At 44.9% G+C, this 17,217-nt stretch overlaps 1 protein-coding gene across 1 annotated transcript; it reads left to right on the top strand.

The window, feature by feature from the left end:
- The first annotated feature begins 1,956 nt into the window (after window positions 1–1,956).
- Window positions 1,957–16,949, top strand: LOC138588763 (spectrin alpha chain-like). Its single transcript, XM_069659015.1, has 12 exons — window positions 1,957–2,442; window positions 4,294–4,437; window positions 8,069–8,215; window positions 8,746–8,937; window positions 9,844–9,927; window positions 10,130–10,248; window positions 10,355–10,469; window positions 10,554–10,631; window positions 10,745–10,860; window positions 11,445–11,607; window positions 16,535–16,680; window positions 16,790–16,949. Exons 1-12 carry the CDS (start codon window positions 1,957–1,959, stop codon window positions 16,947–16,949), a joined length of 1,950 nt encoding a protein of 649 aa, XP_069515116.1.
- Window positions 16,950–17,217: the final 268 nt, after the last annotated feature.

The following is a 17,217-nucleotide window of genomic DNA, read 5'->3' on the forward strand; positions in this document are numbered from 1 at the left end:
CCTTCTTAAGTCACATGTTAAAATTAATTTTCTCCATAAGTAAAAAGAGTTGATGTTGATCAGGAGAGGTCGATTTCTCTAGAGCCAGCATTTTGTACTTGTTCTTTAACTTGCAGCAATTAAAATCTTAAATAGTATGTCACTTTTACCTTCCTGTTGAACCAAACTAACTTTGTGCATATGGTTTTGTGACACACTGTTCCCGCTGCGGGCGTAAATCACACACTCTTAAAGTCCCTCACCAGCAATAAGAGGAAATGGCATTTTAAAGTTAACCAAACCTCTTGAACTCCACCCATCCACCCCTCTGTGAACACCACCCTGCCTGCCGTGAACTTATCTCTGATTTCAAGCTGCAACACATTAAACTCTTCCTTAGATGACTTCATCATGAAACCAGAGCTCTTTTAAAAGCGTCATTAACCATGTCGACTCCGGGGCCTCCTCTGTCATGTGGAGCCCCACTGAGTGGCTGTCGTCCCTCTGCTGTCTGTTTTAGCCCCAATCAAACAGCACAGGGACACTGGAGACACGAGGGCATGTGAATGAAAACACTTGTTTTTCTAAATATTAGGTAATTTTTCTAAAAGGGTTGATGAACACATTCCAAAATATGGCATGCAATAACCTCACTTTCCTTTCATTGACAGGGTTTTGTTTTAAGAGGCTGGTCGTCCTCTGAGAGCCGTGGGACCAGGTGCCGGGTCGAGTCAGAGGTCAGCAGAGTGAAGAGGGAGAGTTCCTTTTTTGGGAAAGCTTTCACTGGTGGAAGCAGATTCTTCCCTCTTCGTCCTGCAAATATTTTCTCTGCTGCCTGCTCTCCTCAGTAATCCCTGCTCCCCTGACATCCGCACGCCACCCTTGCCATTCCAATCAGTCAGCCCAACATGTGCTCTGTTGAACCCCAGCCACCATCAAGGAGTGGCAGGGGTCATCATCTGCTTGACTGTAATTTGCCCCCCCCCACACACATGTCGTGCCAGCAGCTCTGAGGGTTAAGGAACAGCGACAGGGTGGCTCTGTTCGACTCAGCTGAAACCTGTGCGACAACTGCTGCTCTCCGAAGGGGAAAGAGGAGGTTCGGAGCTGAGGAGGGCACTCTCACTCCTGCACACACAGCGCTCAGACAAGCTGCAGAAGCTCCTCAGATTTTACACTGGATTTTTTCTGCCTTTTATAACTTTTTTTGTTTTGTAGCTTTTGGACAGAGCAGAGCAGCTCAGGGCTGAATTAGGTCCTCTACACTTTGGTTCAGAGGTAAGGTAAAAGCAGTGTGGGTGTGAGTGACTCTGTTTCAGCTGAGGATATTACCTCATTGAGGATAAGCTGTCAAGAGGTCTATCCCTCTGACTCCATTAGTCCTGTCCTCTTATCTTGGCAGCTTTTCTGTTCGGCGGGTTCAGAGGGGAAGTTTTGACAGCCAGGCTTTACAGACAGAGAGAGTGGAGAAAGAGAGAGCGAGAGTTGAGAGGTGGTGACTTCATCCCCTCTCTTAACCAGCCCTCCTCTTCCCTCCTCCTTTTTTGAGCTTTCTCTTTTTTTTTTTGCGCTGCACATTCAGGCAGCATGCCAGCAGTCTTCCTCTTGCTGCGGTCCCTGCTTATCAGGCTCTTCAGTAGCAGTCTGGCAGGCTCAGTGGCACAGTTTCTCCGGAGGATCCTCTCTACAGGCGCTGCCCATCTTGGCACGGTGCTGCGCAACATCTGGGACCGCGTTCGATCCCAGGAGTCCAAGGAAGCCGTCCTGGGCTGTGTGATGTGCATTCTCAACATGCACAAGAAGGTGGAGAACTGAGCTCTGCCTCCACTTTCTGCTCGACCCTCCACTCGCCTACTGAACACAGACTGGACAAACAGAACTAGTGAGTGAGGAGAGGACTAACTAAGGGATGTGAGAGACTTTTTTAAAGCCTATTTGGACTTAAGTTTGTGCTGTTTTCTGAACTGGACTCTGGAAATGTCTGAGAGCATCGTGAGGAAGGTCCAGCCCTTCACCATCGGGACGCGGCTGTCGGTCCCGGCTGTGCCAAAATGCCAGGACTTTACTCAGAGTTACCTACAGAGCCAGAGTCTGGATAACTGCACTCTAAACCTGAACTCGCTCTACCTCAGCCGATCTCAGGTCTGTGCACATGGCCCGTGTCTCGTCTCGCCCATCGTCCAGCAGGTTTCCCCCGTGAAACACAACCAGGAGGACATGGCAGCCGAGGACCACCTGAACCAGAACGTCTCCTCTCCCTCTGCCGTCTCCAGGTCCATCAGGAAGATCACCATCTCTGGGAGTAGAGACAGATCCGAGAACAAGGTGTCAGCTCAGCTTTCAATCAGAGGGTCCACGTCTGAAAACAACAATAACAACAACAACGTCAGCAGCTCATCAGATCCACATCTGCCCAGGATCGTAGATGTGAGCTGTGAGAATAAGCCCAGCTCTCAATTCAAGGTACAGGACGCACTTTAATAATGTAAATATAGAAACGTAGTAACAAGGGAAACACGAAATATCACAGAGAGCTGTTTTAATAATTCAGTATCATTTAAAGGCACTTAAAAGAATAAACAAGTTTTCACTCAGTAAAGACGGATTCATGTTTTCAGAGATGTGAGTCCATGTTGGTTACAGAAAGTTTAATAAATATAAAACTTTACATAATAAAAACAAAGAAATGAACATTAACACAGCATGCAACAGAGACTTTAGTACAATTAACATGCAACGTGCAAATCTTTAGCAAAATGGGCTCCATACCTGAAGACACCTTTCCTTTGGAACTGAAATGTTTGAGGTATAAAACTATATTTTAAATACATATTGTTTTACAAGTACAATGTAAAACATATTTTAGTTATTTAAAGTAAAAACGTAAAATCAAGTTATTTCTTTTGAGAGGTCTAAATGAAGTGAACTGGGGGTTTTCTTCCTGCCACCATTGTCCTGGTCCTGTCCAGCTTGCTTGTTCTTATTTACAGCTTACTTCCAGGACTTATGGCTCCTTTTTTTTATCTTACTTTTTAGGTTTTACTTAGAAAAGACAGCAGTGATGAATTTCAGCCGACGCAGGGACAAACCAGGGCGACACTGAACGGAGAGAAATCTGTCCAACAGGTAGGAGAGCTAACTCAGAAGATAGATTAGAAATGACAAATTCATTTCTTCACTTTTGTTTAATATTTGTGAAAGTGAATGAGTGTGATGTTTTGTTGTTTATAGTGTTATTTTTTCCAGCTTTATTCCGACTGTAGAAACAGTTGTTTTGTTGTAGTAGAGGGTCTCTGTAGCCCGCTGTGGAGTCATGAATCTCTCTGTTTAGGAAGTGAAGTCATGTTCTGTGTTCGCCAAACTTCAACAGTTTATTATATTATACATTTGGAGCACAGTCGCGCAGAGGTGGAAAACCATTTATGGGAGAAACGTGTCCTTGAACGCCACACAAACAGCCTGTTGTTCCCTCCGTAAACTACTAAAGAAACAGTGTACAGATGAGAAACAGTCAAAGTGCGCTGTATGATATTGTTAAAAGTCAATGGGCTGTTGGATTTGGCCTGTTCCTGGTTGAAGTCATCAGCGTGTGTTGTGGATGAAGTGCTGCAGAGAGGCAGGGCTCATTGGAAAACATGAGGTCAGGGAAGATGTTAACAAAAGAAAAGGCTCGCTCGAGTCCTCATGGAGGCGGCTTCTACTGTAATAACAGTGACACAGCATGGCCTCATTTCCCCTTTCAGAAAAATAAACCACGCTCCTCTTCTGCATCACCTCTCTGTCTCTGACCGCAACAATACTTTACTTTTCCTCCTCTCATACATAATTCATGTAATGGTGCCTTTACCTGTTCAGGTATGAAAGAGTGAACATGATCCTTTAAAGGTGATGTGTTTACACGAGAAGCTGACAGTGAAAAACGTCAGACATCCGAGGATCTGTCGGCTCCTGCTTCCTTCATGAGCCCAGATGTTTCCTGACTGCAGAGCAGCAGGAATGCTCGTCCATTAGTGAAGCTGTGCCAGCCGGGTCCAGTTCATCTCATGTAGTATGTAGTGCTTGTTTTTGTTCAGTCCTGACCTTGGGGCCAGTCTGACTCCAGTTTTTAAAGACTGTGTGTGGTTAAAAAGGGTGTTATGAACATTAACGGACACTGAAACATCCCCCCATTGTGAGGTGTTGACAGCTGCTTTTTAGTGGCTTTGTTCGGGACAAGCATCATCTGGTGTTAATGTTTTATCTTATTAAAAAGGCTAATTGCAAAATTGCCGTCATGATTCAACACGTTGTTGCCCGTGTTGTGTGCTCACACAGATTTCAGTGCCTGAATCGCAGAAGAAAGAGCCTCAGAGGAGAGAAAGTCATCTCCACACACATCACGACGCTTCAGCGGCCGTCTCGTCGCAGAGCGACTGCTTCACTCAGCGCAACTCGCTCTTCAACAAGGAAGTGCTGCAGGTAAAATGTTTCTTTATGTCTAGCAGCTGTTTCTGTGCTAAGCTAACTGAAGCTCACCTCATATTTGGACACTATTAAACTGAAATCATTGAAACTTCAAAGAACAACACAGTGAAAATAATGAACATTAACTTTGCTCGAGCGTGTAAATCAGTTGGATGGCGATTGTCTTGCTGCTCTGAATCACTACTGTCCAATCCAATCTGCATACTGATACCAAATAACGAGAATCTTATTGATTCTTCGTAACCATGTTCCGCTGAGTATTGTCGCTGTGCCTTGGTCAGTCAGGAGGTTTAATGCACGCTGCATCAGCTTGAACTCCTGCTCATGAAAAGCTTCTTTTTTCCTACTTTTCTGTGTTTCCTCATTTAATTGGAAGCTCGTCAAATGTTTGAGGAGGTTGAATTTTTTCCAGTCCACTGTTCCAAACATGCAGGAGATGTTTTAAATCATGTTAAAATTAATCCTCAGTGAGTAACTTTCAGAACCTCTCATCTCCTCTCATGTAAATAATGCGAAATGACAAGAAGCTGGAGCCGGTTTATCTAAAAAGCAACAAGTTTGGCTGATGAGATGAGATCAGAGAGGAAGCTGCCTGTCATATGACCCGCGGAGGAGAACAAAATATGAACTGGTTCTTATTTTGTCCCGAGAACTGTATGAGCTGTGTTCTGCTGAGGGAAGAGGGAGGGGAAACCGCCACAAGTGAAGCAATTATTTAGGGATGAGATCATTGTTTGGCTCCATCTCTTCACGCCTATGGCCCAGAGAGGCTCAGCCAAGCAGCACAACTGGCTGTGTTATCTCATCGCTGCGTCCCTCCCGATGTACGAGGACATTTTTCAGAGAGTTCGGCTGAGGGACGTTTTGTCCCGCAGCGTGCTTTGTCACCAGATCTCAGAGTGATAAACTGTTCAACTCCAGAAATTAATTTTCAATGTGTCAGCTGAAGGAAACTTAAGATGTATGTGTTGAAAACAGGCCCGTAGCACGTCGTTAATGTTAACAAGCTTAGCAGCCCCTCTGCTCTTAAGTGGAGCTTGCGTATCTGTTGCCTTTGGAGGAAACAGCTTTCAGTATTTGAGCTTGTACTTTAAATAGCCAGAAGTTTTAGTACCTGGGGACCTGCTTGTTTTACAGGGATTCGGTCGACTGCTATCGCTGATGAAAATGTGTTATTACAGTATTACATCGCTGTGGAAGTGGAAGTGAGCTTTCCAGAGAGAGACTTTTAAAGGCCCCTGATGTTTCAGGCTCGGAGAGCAAAGCAGGTCACCACATGGAGAAGCTCGGCTGCATGAGGGCCATCTGTCTCCGAGGCTGCTCTGCAAAACATCTCGCCTTTCAGCGTCTCATTTCCATGATAGAGAAACTTCCACTCCCACAGACTCTTCAGGGCCAAGCTGCATTACTGGAGAGGATAAAAATTCAGTTTGTGTGTCATTTTTTGAACTCTTTCTTTGTTTTCCAGTTCAACAAGGTTCCTTGAACTCTTAGACATGACAGTCAGTCTGAAAAGTGTTTTCTGCTCACAGATTGTCATCAGCAAACATGAGGTTTATTTTTAAGAGTGTTCTGTTTTGACTGCAGGGCTGTGTTCCTGTCACCACAGACTTTACACCATAAATCAGAAGCAGCGATACAATCTGAGCTGCATTCATTAGAGGCCTATTCTTCGTGGCCAGACTAAGACCCTACTGTACATTTTGATAAACAGACAATTGTTGTGGAGAGCAGACAGGAAGAAACAAGGGATCCATAGACTTCCTGTATGAGGTCATTATAATGCCATGGAGCCTGTGTGAGGAGATAGGGGCAGGCCTGTTCCATCAAGCTCTTTTCCTCCTGTTGGACCCAGAAAAACCTCCGCTGCTCCGGGGGGCCTCGTAAAGTTAATGAGCCGGCGCTCGGAGGAGAAGTGACTTCACGTTTTAATCTTCAGAGTTGTTTAGAGGCCGGGTCATGTGCCAACGTGATGCTTTAATGATACTACTGTAGAGTCTATCATTTATTCTCAGTCACACTCAAATCTGAGGGTGAAATGATGTCATGTCATAAAGACTTAATTTGTGCACAACTGTTCTTTGACGTTCTGCAGAGAACTCAAACGTTCCGTCATTTATCAGTGTGTCATTATCGTATGACTCATGTAGGATCAGCCTCAGCTGATTTATTAATTCATTTAATCACTGTGACTCGGGTGGGTCTGACTTCCACACGGGATCCTTTGCAGAAAAACAAACATGATCTTTCCAACACTTTGACCACCTGGTTTGCAGCTCCTCTCTCTCCATACAAAAGCTGCCAGAAACACAGAGCCTTATGCAACAGAGTCCAGGCTCATGCCAAGAGAAACTTCTGCTCGGCATAACATGACACGGAGAACAAAGGGCCGAGGCTCCGAGTTACTCAAAGTCAGGCGAGGAAATGTGGCCTGTTTGCTCTCCTGACCAGCAGAAATGAGACCGTGACTAATAATTGTGTTGATTGTTCTGTCACGCAGCGGAAGCCGCACAGTCTGCCCTCCACCGTCCGTGAGCTCGAGGAATACGTTTCATCAGAAACACTGCAAAGGAAACTTGTCTGTCATGTTTCTGTGTGTAATGTTGATCCCTGCAAATAAATCTGTTCTTTCTACGTGTTTGAAACTTTTCAATGAAGAATTTATGTTTCTGCTGTTTCTGGTAAAGTTATATAGTCAGAGCACCGAGATCCCGGCTCAAAGCTAGAGGAGACCGAGCGTGTGCAGTGCTGCTCCTAACCTGTGGAACAGTCCACCTGTAGATATCAGAACTGCAGAAAAGTTTAAATCATTGCTTCAAGAGGTGTGTCCTCTTTGCCTTGGCTTTTAATTCCACTTGAGCTCGACATTTTATTACGCAACCATATCGTACTCTTATTTATTGCGTTTTTATTGTTCATTTGACGTATATTGGATCTTTTATTCGATGTGGTTGTTTTTAAGCCTGTACAGCGCAGCTGTGGTTGTTCTAAATGTGCTTTATAATAAACGCTGACCTGACATATATTTATATATATATATAGACAAACATACATACGAGTATAAACATATGAGTCAGGTCTGTAGACAGACACAAACGGTGAGAACAGTCTACAGCACATCTTTCAGGTGGAGGCCGGTGGGCCGACTCAGGCCCTTTCATGACCTCAGTCTGACCCTCTAATCAATAATCAAAAATATAAATTTAAAATGTCTATAACAGACAACAAATCTCTCCAATCTCTGCCGCGCTGTTGATGCAGCCATTCAGAGCGAATGTACGCTCATTCGTCAGGACGTGTTTGGACATCAGATCATGAGTGTCCCTTTAATTAGTCTCTCTGGTCATTACGCACAGACTGCATTATTTATGAGCTAGTTCTGAGCCAGGCTGTTTAAGGGGATGAAGGAGCATCAAACTAAATAAGAATGATGTCAAACAAACACCTGTTTATCTTCGAGGATTAAAAAGTTGCTTTGTTAACGATTTTAAATTCCTAGCTTTACAGGTGTGACGTGGGAGATGTAAATGTGCAGCCCCTTTGCACACACCTGCCTTTTGTTTAAATCTTGAATAGTTCACGTCTCAAGCTTTTCTTTAAAGGTGTTTCCCTGTTTGTGATGCAGGCTGAGGCCTGGATCAAAGGCAAGATGCAGGACTTGAAGGATGGATGTAATATTCAGCGCTGCCCCCTGCAGGACTGGGAGGAAGCCTCACAGACGCTCCACAGAGACCTCAAAGACTTTGAGAACACCTTGATCCAACTCAACCAGGTGACCAAAAGAGTCAAGACAAGGGTTTACTTTTACTGTTACCAGAAGAAGCACATCAGAGCAACGCACATCTTTAATGAAATGTTTATATGAACTCCTGAGCAGGTAATGGAGATCTGCATGTAACCATTAATCACTGCCTCTGGTGCTAAAACAGTCTGTCAGATCACAGAACACGTAACAGAACGCTGTTGGAGGTATTTCCAGGCGAGAGGAAAGCAGACCCTCAATGTTCCAGACGGCTCTGACAAGCCAGTTTATTCTTTCTCCCTCTGGAGAAAATGTTTGGAAATGGTACATTGCCGATAATTAACCTCCTCTGACACTCGGACAGCTCAGGAACCAGCAGATTTTTCACGGTTATATCCAAGAAATCAGAGGCCGCTTTACAGCGTTTGTGAAGCCAGCAGGCACAATGACTGCTCCGAGGTGTCAGATGTGCTCAGCCCCTGTTTTATGTCCGTGCGCTGCTCCATCTGTGCTTTACCGAAAGGGAACAGTGACTTTAATGTTTCTTTATGTGTCCAAAGATGGGGGAGCAGCTGGTCTGTAAGCTGAACCCCTCGTCCGACCTGGTGAAGAAGCAGCTCGGCCAGCTCCGGGACCAGTGGCACACCCTGAAACAGACGGCAGCCAATCAGACGAGGGCGCTGGGCGGAGCCAAGAACCTGCAAGAGTTCAACAGAAAAGTGGACAAGCTGGAGGCGTGGATTACAGAGAAGGTAAAAAAACCAACTGTTTTCTGGATGGTGTTTTTGACCTTCGCTTGCTGCTGAGTTAGCCCATCATGCAGTGAAACAATCAGTCACTCTTTATTCAGCAGTGGGAGACATACAAGAGCGGCTTCATGGTTACGCTTTCTTGAGTAAACTCGGATAGTTGAGCTGCTGTCGAGCCTTCTTACCAGAGCAGCAGTGTTGATGGTTCATGTGAGGTCCTCTGTGATGTGGATTCGCTCTAACTCAAAGCTGGAATCTGTTCCGATTCTTCCTCGATGTTTAGAGGAAAGAGATCCTCAGCGTGTCTCCTGTTTCGCATCGCCCCTTCCTCTTCTCCTTCTTTTCCATTTTCATCCAAACAGAAAAGCTGTCAAGCTCTCCAACTGTGACAATTAACACCAGCATCAGAAAGCCCACAGGCAAATTACAGTGGACAGACTGCTCTAATCAACAGTTGTCAAGCTAATTGGCACAAAAACAGGACTTGCTAATAGAGGAAATTAGCTCCGTGTCCTGAAGACAAGTCTTGTTTGTGTGTATTCACCGCCGTAAAACATCTGCCTGTCATTATCGGAAAGCAATCAAGTGCGTTTCAGGCCTGTGTTTATCTCTCGGTTCATGTCCGTGTCTGGCACAAGGGCGCTGATGATTGATAATGGACCTGCGGGAATGTAATGGAGGATGTTGCTTATGAAGTGTACAAACATCCATCCCTCGAGGAGGCCGTGTTCTGCATCTAGTTTCCCTCGTGCTTTCCTCTGCCTTTCTCTCCCGACGCTGAAGGCTGTTTCTGTTCAGCATCCACCTTGGTAGCTAATGCGGTTAAATCCTAGTGCCTCTGAAAAGAACTAATGCTTGAGTTCCAAACAAATGGAGGCTATAAACACTGACTTTTATGTGTGCCAGCAGGAAGAGGAGCAGTCTCTGGTGAACGTCCTCGGGGAAAATGTTGACAAAATGCAGCTGACCAGGAGAATCTTAGATCTGAAACAGGTGAGTAACGTAAAGGAACAACTATTTATAATTCACATCACACATGCTAAACATGGGCTAAGAACATACACATCTCCATATGCTAACGCTTACAGTTTTGTAGAGTTTTTCCAGCCATTTACCTGCCTGTAATTTATCTCCCAGGGTGTAAGGTAAAGACAGCTGAAGTCATACTTGGATTGTGTTCCCTGTTTCTCTGCAGGACGAGCAGCTCTACAGAAACCTCCACGAGGAGATCAACCACTTGGCCCTGAAACTGGAGAAGCAGGGGAAGACAGATGGCAAGAACATCTCCAGCAGGAGGAAACACATCAATAAAATGTAAACTTTGGCTCTTGAGTTGAAGCCGTATGCTGCAGGAAACATCATCAATCTAAAGATGCATTAAATAAGTGACCTTGTTTGTCCTTTGGTCTGCTGTGTGCAGGTGGCTGAAGGTCCAATCTCATCTGAAAAACTACCATGAAAACCTTCAGCTGGCCCTGGAGGTGTCCTCCTTCTACCAACAGGCTGATAATACGCTGTCTGCAATCAATAACATGGTACAGTTCTCTAGCAGCGTAATCATTTCTTTTCCACGTACATACATTTAGCTGACGTGCACTGACAAAGTTCTTCTCCTGTAGAAGAAAAGTACATCTGCATCCAAAGAGCTGGACAGCCTCAGTGACAGAGAAATACGTGACATCGCCGGGCAGATCATGGTAGGAAACATCGCTTAAAGCAGCAGTGCCTGGTCAGTTAATGGGAGAGTGTTGCAGAAGCTTCTCTGCCTAACCTGCGAGTGTGTGTGTGTGTGTGTGTGTGTGTGTGGTAGATGCTGGATGTGAGCGTGTCCCAGCTGTCTAATCTGCATCCCGCGCTGGCTGCCGGCGTCACACAGAAGCAGAGCGAGGTGAAGGACTGCTGGGCGCTCCTTCAGAAGGTTCTCAGGTAAGACAGACAAAGCGTCTCATTGGACAGAAAGTTAGTCTCCGCCCCCGAGTGCAGAAGAGTCACAAACTCTAAAATATTAAGAGTACCTGTTTTTTGTTAGATGCTGATGTTAAATGTTAGATACTCCGTGCTGGCCTGCAGGCGACTATCAGCTCGAGACAAATGTAATCAAAACATTTCATTGGAGCTGGAATTTCAGTCTGGACGGTAGTTTTCATGTTATCTTGAGCCGGATCAAAGAGTTGGACCGGCCAGTGGATCAGATTGTGATCCTTGTACTCACCCTTGGCTAAAAACGGACCATATTTTATTTAAATAATAATAGAGTCAGAAGTTACTCAGCTCTGACATCCATCTCCAACATCTCCTGCTCTCCAAATGTTTCTCAGAGCGTCTCATGTGGACGGGCTATCTTTAGATCCAAATATTACATCATCCTCATCTGTCTTATCAGCTGCGTTTCAGGGCTATTTAAACTGAATTACACAAACACTGGTGGAAAGCTCAGAGCCATACTTGGAGCTCATCGTGGTCCTCTGCTGTCAGCACCACAGTAACCTCCTGCTCTGCTCCCCCTGCAGGAGTGACAGAGCCTCCCTCTCTCCCAGCGGCTCGGCTTTCACCAGGGAAGATGCTGACCCCCTGACTCCAGCTCGGGAACTCCAGTGCAACGTGGGAATGGAGACACAGAGGATTATGGGAAAGGAGGTGAAGGAGGAGCAGAATCGTCTGAAAGGCTGCGTGGTGAGTAGTTTGGGTATTTCCTTCTTTTAGTGGAGAAACCACAGTGTGGCTCCGGCCCGGGACAGAACAACGCCATCAGCCTCTTTCAGTCCTGCGTCTCCTGTGGCTGCACAAAGTGACGCACTTCGTCCTCTGGTTTGGAAAATGCCTGATTTACAGTTTTAGCAGTTTTTTCAGTGTTTTTGGAGCCAGTCATATGTGCTGCAGAGCGATGGCCTGCAGGCCTGGCACTCAACACACTGCAGGTTTTCCATCCTACCAGCTAGTTAGTTGTGCATGATTACATCTTCTAATGTCCCCGTTGTGAGGAAGCTTTTTATTTTAACCAGAGGCCCCTTGTGATCTAAATCTCTTCTCCAAGAGTGACCTGGACAAGACAGAAGTCCAGTTAAAATCTGAAATAAAAATAAAACCCCGACAACAAGCAACAAGGACGAGACTTAATCCACATCAAAAAGGGCATTTCTCACTTTTTACATGCCCTTACATTTCAAATTTCCAACCGCACTAAATGATTTAAATGCATACATTTAAATGTATACATATATGTACAACTGAAGCTGCCTACTTAGCGATGGCAAGCCTACCAGTTCATAAAGTGTACAGTAATGACAACAGGAGACAGAGTCAGTTATAAATCTGTGTGCACTGCGGTACACAGAATCTCAAAGGTGTGTAAGAGGCAGCATGCATGGAGACAAAATCACTAAAGTCTGAACAAGTTTTTCCCCGGCTAACATGTTCAATCAAAACTTGTTCGGTAGACGGAGACCTTTCCCTGCTTTCAGCTTCTTGACGAGATTTCCAATGAGCACTTAAAAAGAAATCTTGTCATCAAACTGAATCCCTTAATCCTGACACGATGACATTTTTTGTGCAGAGATGTGATGAGAGAGTTCGGCTGAATGCCAGCTGTGAGAATAAAGCATTTCTACCTTTGCTTTCTGTTCTCCTGCCAGTCTTCTTCATCCACACTGTCAGAGTAAAACCCTGTAAGAGTCACAGGAAGAGCCTCCAGAGGTGTTATTTAACCTGGCACAAGAATTCCAGAAGTTTCCATGAAAAATGTCAAGCCGTGACTGTACAACATGGTTGAATTGCGTGCCAGAGCAAATAAGCTTTTCCCTCCGACCAAAAATTTCACTTTATGGTAGGATGACATGTTGGCTTCTTACCGCTCTAACAAAGGTTCACAGTCTGTGGATTAATAGTGTATTACTGCATGTTGTGTGGGTCAGTGCAGGGTGAGTGGATAATCTGCAGGACATTCCTCAGACACGACATTCCTCATCTTTATTGAGCACTCCTAAAGTACCCCCGCTGCCCATAAAGCTACAAGGAAATACTGTTCGTCTTTTTGAGGAGGAAGTGTCCTGAAACTTAAGTGTGTGGTGCGTTAAGAACCAGTTATTATGTGTATATTTAGTCTTTTGAGTTAGCACATTAAATCTCTTTATAATACGTAAGTGTGGCTGTTTGTGCTCAGCTCAGAGGTATCCACGTTCTGCCTCCACAGGGAGATTTCATCCTGCCTAGTTTCCTCAGAGGTGTTTGTCCAAGTATGGCCACAGGAAGTAGACAAAATTACACCAAACATGCCATGACTACCTGTCGGGGTTTGACCAGGACAATATTAGGCTTATTTTAAGTCTTGGGACGTTGCATGTGCCGACCAAGTTTCATACATCTTGGTGAAACGTGCTGCAAGGGTTATGTTTTAGAGATTTTGTAGGGGGCGCTGTGGAGTCAAATAACCACTCCCATGTGCAAGACCCATAAAATATCAAAGTTCTGATTGCATTGAATAATACTTTTGATGCATTTGTGCATTTTCAGAGCAGTTCCGTGTATGTGCCTGCTGGTGTTTTTTAGCCTCGCCACCTGTGATTGAAGCCCATTGTTTGTCTCACCAGGCGCTGAGCTTGTTGGCACGGCCGTCCCGAGCCCTTTCACTGCGGTTAGTTGCCTTTATTGCACTAGGAGTTACCTTGGTGCTGTGTCTGTGGGAGCCTCAGTCGTTACTCTTTATGGACGCATTAATAAAACACTCCAAACTAAAACCTTGGAGCCCAAAGGGCAAATTTAGCGCCAGGCTCAACCACCAGTCCAACAGTAAAAGTAATTTGTCGCATTCTTTCACAGCGCTGCAGCTCCTGGGTGTTCTGAATTGATTTCTTTAATTGAGTACTTTTAAAGGTACGAGATGCAGCTGCACAGGTTCAGACATGTGCATGCTACATTACACAGCACCCTCTGTGGTGTGATTGAAGGTAACTGTAAAGGCTTTAGTGTCTGTATGTGTACAGATGCATACATTATAATCTGTATACATCCTCGTCTGTGTTAGCCGTAGTCCGGCCTCTTGTTTCTGGAGGTGTACATGGCTATCGTCTGTTTCTCGGGCTGATTGCAGCCAGATGCGGTGGCTGCAGACCAGATGGGCTCGGTGCTAAGTGATAGTTCTTGGCTGACATCATATTATAGCACGTTGCAGAAAGACACAAGAGGAGATCAGGAGAAAACAGATAGGAATCAGCAGACAGGCAGAAGTATGCTGACATAGAGGGCGATTGGATGAGGCTTAGAAAAACAGAATACCATTGAATATGACATAACAAATCATTAAACGTCTATTTTTTGCTGCGGCCGACATGATTTTTTTCTCATATGGCAGAGAGGGATGTCGAGTGCACCGCAGGACTTGTTTTCAGTGCGAGCCGCTGTGAAGGATGAAGGACAGAAGCAAATATCTGCAGAGGAGACGTCAGTGATGGTTATCAGCCTGTCAAATCAATCACCAGAGTTTGTTAGTTCTGCAGCTTTCGCACACAAACGGTCTGATAGTATTCCTCTGTGAAACTCAGACTGGCCTATAAAATGACTGGCATGTTAGTAAATGATGTTGGAGTCCTTCATTTTACTGCATCTCTTGCATAATTTTGGAGGCGACACTTTTCTCCAACTCTCTGACTCACTTCTTCTTTAAGCCGTCTCAGTAAATAAGGTGGTTAAATTAAAGCTGCTCCATAAAACGCTCTTATTAATGGCTGTTTTGTGCTTCTTGGCTGTCGTGGACTTTCAGCATTTCAGATTTTTTCACATGAAACCTTTGACAGATGCGTATTTGCCTCGCTGATTGCTGCAGAGCCCTTACTTGTGTTTTTACTGGCATATGTAAAAGACATTATGTTATATAGAACAATAAACACAGCATGGTCTGCATGATTCATACAGCTGGTCAGCATAAAAGAATGTTTTACTTAATTCACAGTTGGTTTTATTATTTATATTTATGCCAGCCAGATTTTGGGAAGCAAAACGAGGAACGTCTTCTTTATTTAGAACTTTCTGAAGCATCGGATTTTAAATTAAAGTTTCAAATTATAAACATTTAGAAAAAAACTGAATTAAAAACCAGAAAAAAGCTAAATGAGTATTTCACATATATTCTTCTTGCAGTGGTTCTGTTGGATCCTGTTGCAGTAAAAACAGAACGAAACTCCAGCTTAAGGAAAGTTGTCCTCTTAGCCGCTTTCCACTGGTCAAAAAACCTGCTAACACTCGGCTTCTTTGCTTAGTGGGAAAGGTTACAATCATTATTCAGACCCGGGTCACATGACTCTGCAGTAGACCGGGTACTCATTACCTCGGCTACGAAAAGAGACCGACAGGAGGATACTTCACTGGCAATGGGAAAAGAGACAATCGGCATCTACATGCGGGTCTTCCCGGGTCTGAAAAACCTGCGCTAATTTGGGTGGGAAAAGGGTATTATTTACTGTGTGCAGAAAGTCCCTTTTTCATATAAGCAGGTGAACAGAGTTCAAACATCAGGAAAGACAATAAAAACGTAATAATAGGATCCATTGGTAAACGAACCTCCCGCAGGCATCCTGTCTTCATGTTGTTTCTTATTTTTGCCGTCTCACTTCTGTAATTAAGTCTCTCAAGCTGAATGTACACAAACTCAAAGACCCAAACCTGTAAATTATAGACAAAGGTCACAAAGATTCCTCAGTTATACAGCTCAACTAATGATAAACAAATAAGAAGCCAAAGGATGTACAAACATAAACACAGTATACGAGCTTCGTTAATCTAGTACTTTGTGCGAGCTGCTTCTTTTAGACAGAGGACTTCAGTGTGTAACAAGACATCAGGAAATCCCACTGTGTTCTCTGTCCTGGTCCAGACACGTGTAGCTCGCTGTGGAAACCTGCTGCAGAGTCCTTTGGCCAACCTTTAAAGCACTCTGATGGTAGTTAAAGAGGCTTAGTGGCTGTTGACGTCTTTGATATATTTCTGCTCATACACAGCGTCTACAGCTCCGGCTTTGACCTTGCTAAAATCTCCACTGCAAAGTTCACAACCGAGTCTGAGCGGACGGCCGTGAATCAGGATCCAAGGCTGAAAAAACATGGCTGCTATTTCATGAGAGCTGGAGAAGGGGGGTTTCAGAATTCCAACTGTGATGTCTCTTTCTAGTCATTAGAGCGGTACAGCACATGTCGGCTCCCTTCTCAGACTCGATGTGTTCATTCATGAAGAAACTCTTTCTGCCATCTTTTTGTTTTTATTGCAAACTTTGAGCAGGTTTGTGCCTTTAGTCTGCTCTGGATTATTTCAACGAGAACAGCGCACTTTTGTAAGAAAGTCCGCTTTGTGTCGTTAACAGGAGACCTTTCTTTCCTCTGGGCTGCCGTCCATGTTGTCCGGGCTCCAGCCACATTGTAACATGCACATGATCAGCGATCTACAGCAACGCCTCATTGTCTAGTGACTGCTCAGACCTTAAAATCCTCTGCTCGAGCTGTTTGTGCATCCAGTTAACATTTAGTCAGGGGGCGGTTGACAGAAAGAGCACAACATTACTCACACTTCCTGTTGCTGATCTTTCCTACTGAGACTTTTACTCTTTTGTCCGCAGAGCTCTGCTGAATGTGGGATCGGTAGGAGAACAGCGAGCGGCCAAAGCCAGGAGCAGCAATCAGCGAACCACACCTCGTCGCCCACGGGAGACGGCCCGGCCTGTGCGAATGATGTCATCCTCAGACATCCATTGAAGGGGGAAAGGTGACATTTCAGCCCGGCTTCTCCCTTTTCTTTCTCTCTCAGTGACTTACATAATGAGAGTCTTTATGTAAGTCATAATTAAAGTCACATGTCTGTGTTTGCTTTGCAGCAGGAAGCCCAGAGCTGAGCCCAGGCCTGGCACCGCCCCGCGAGGCCACACACAGCTCCACACACAGCTCCAGAAGTTCACGGTGTCTGCTGACAAGGTGACCCGACCCCCGCTGGGCACACCTGCATTCACCTTTACACCAGAGCTCACCTTTCAGTAATGCCTCTTTACTACACAGCAGAAATGCTGCAACAAAAATGGTTCCTGTGGACCTCAAGCTCAGAACGCACTGCGTCAGCATTGCAGCAACTTTTACACCCTTTTCTTGTAACCAGCCACAGACACGGTCACATTTAAATGAGATGACTTTTTAATGCATTCAGGTGTGACTGTGTTCTGCCTGGTGTGCTGTTGTTGCTCCTCTACATGATTGATTTTTACAAATGTTTGGTCGGTTCAAAGGTCAGGATGGAAAACATCCCCTGTAA

The sequence above is a fragment of the Semicossyphus pulcher genome, unplaced genomic scaffold (assembly GCF_022749685.1).
Source record: "Semicossyphus pulcher isolate SPU_LCO1_2020_fin unplaced genomic scaffold, fSemPul1.0.p SCAF_12, whole genome shotgun sequence".
In the NCBI taxonomy this organism is placed as follows: domain Eukaryota; kingdom Metazoa; phylum Chordata; class Actinopteri; order Labriformes; family Labridae; genus Semicossyphus; species Semicossyphus pulcher.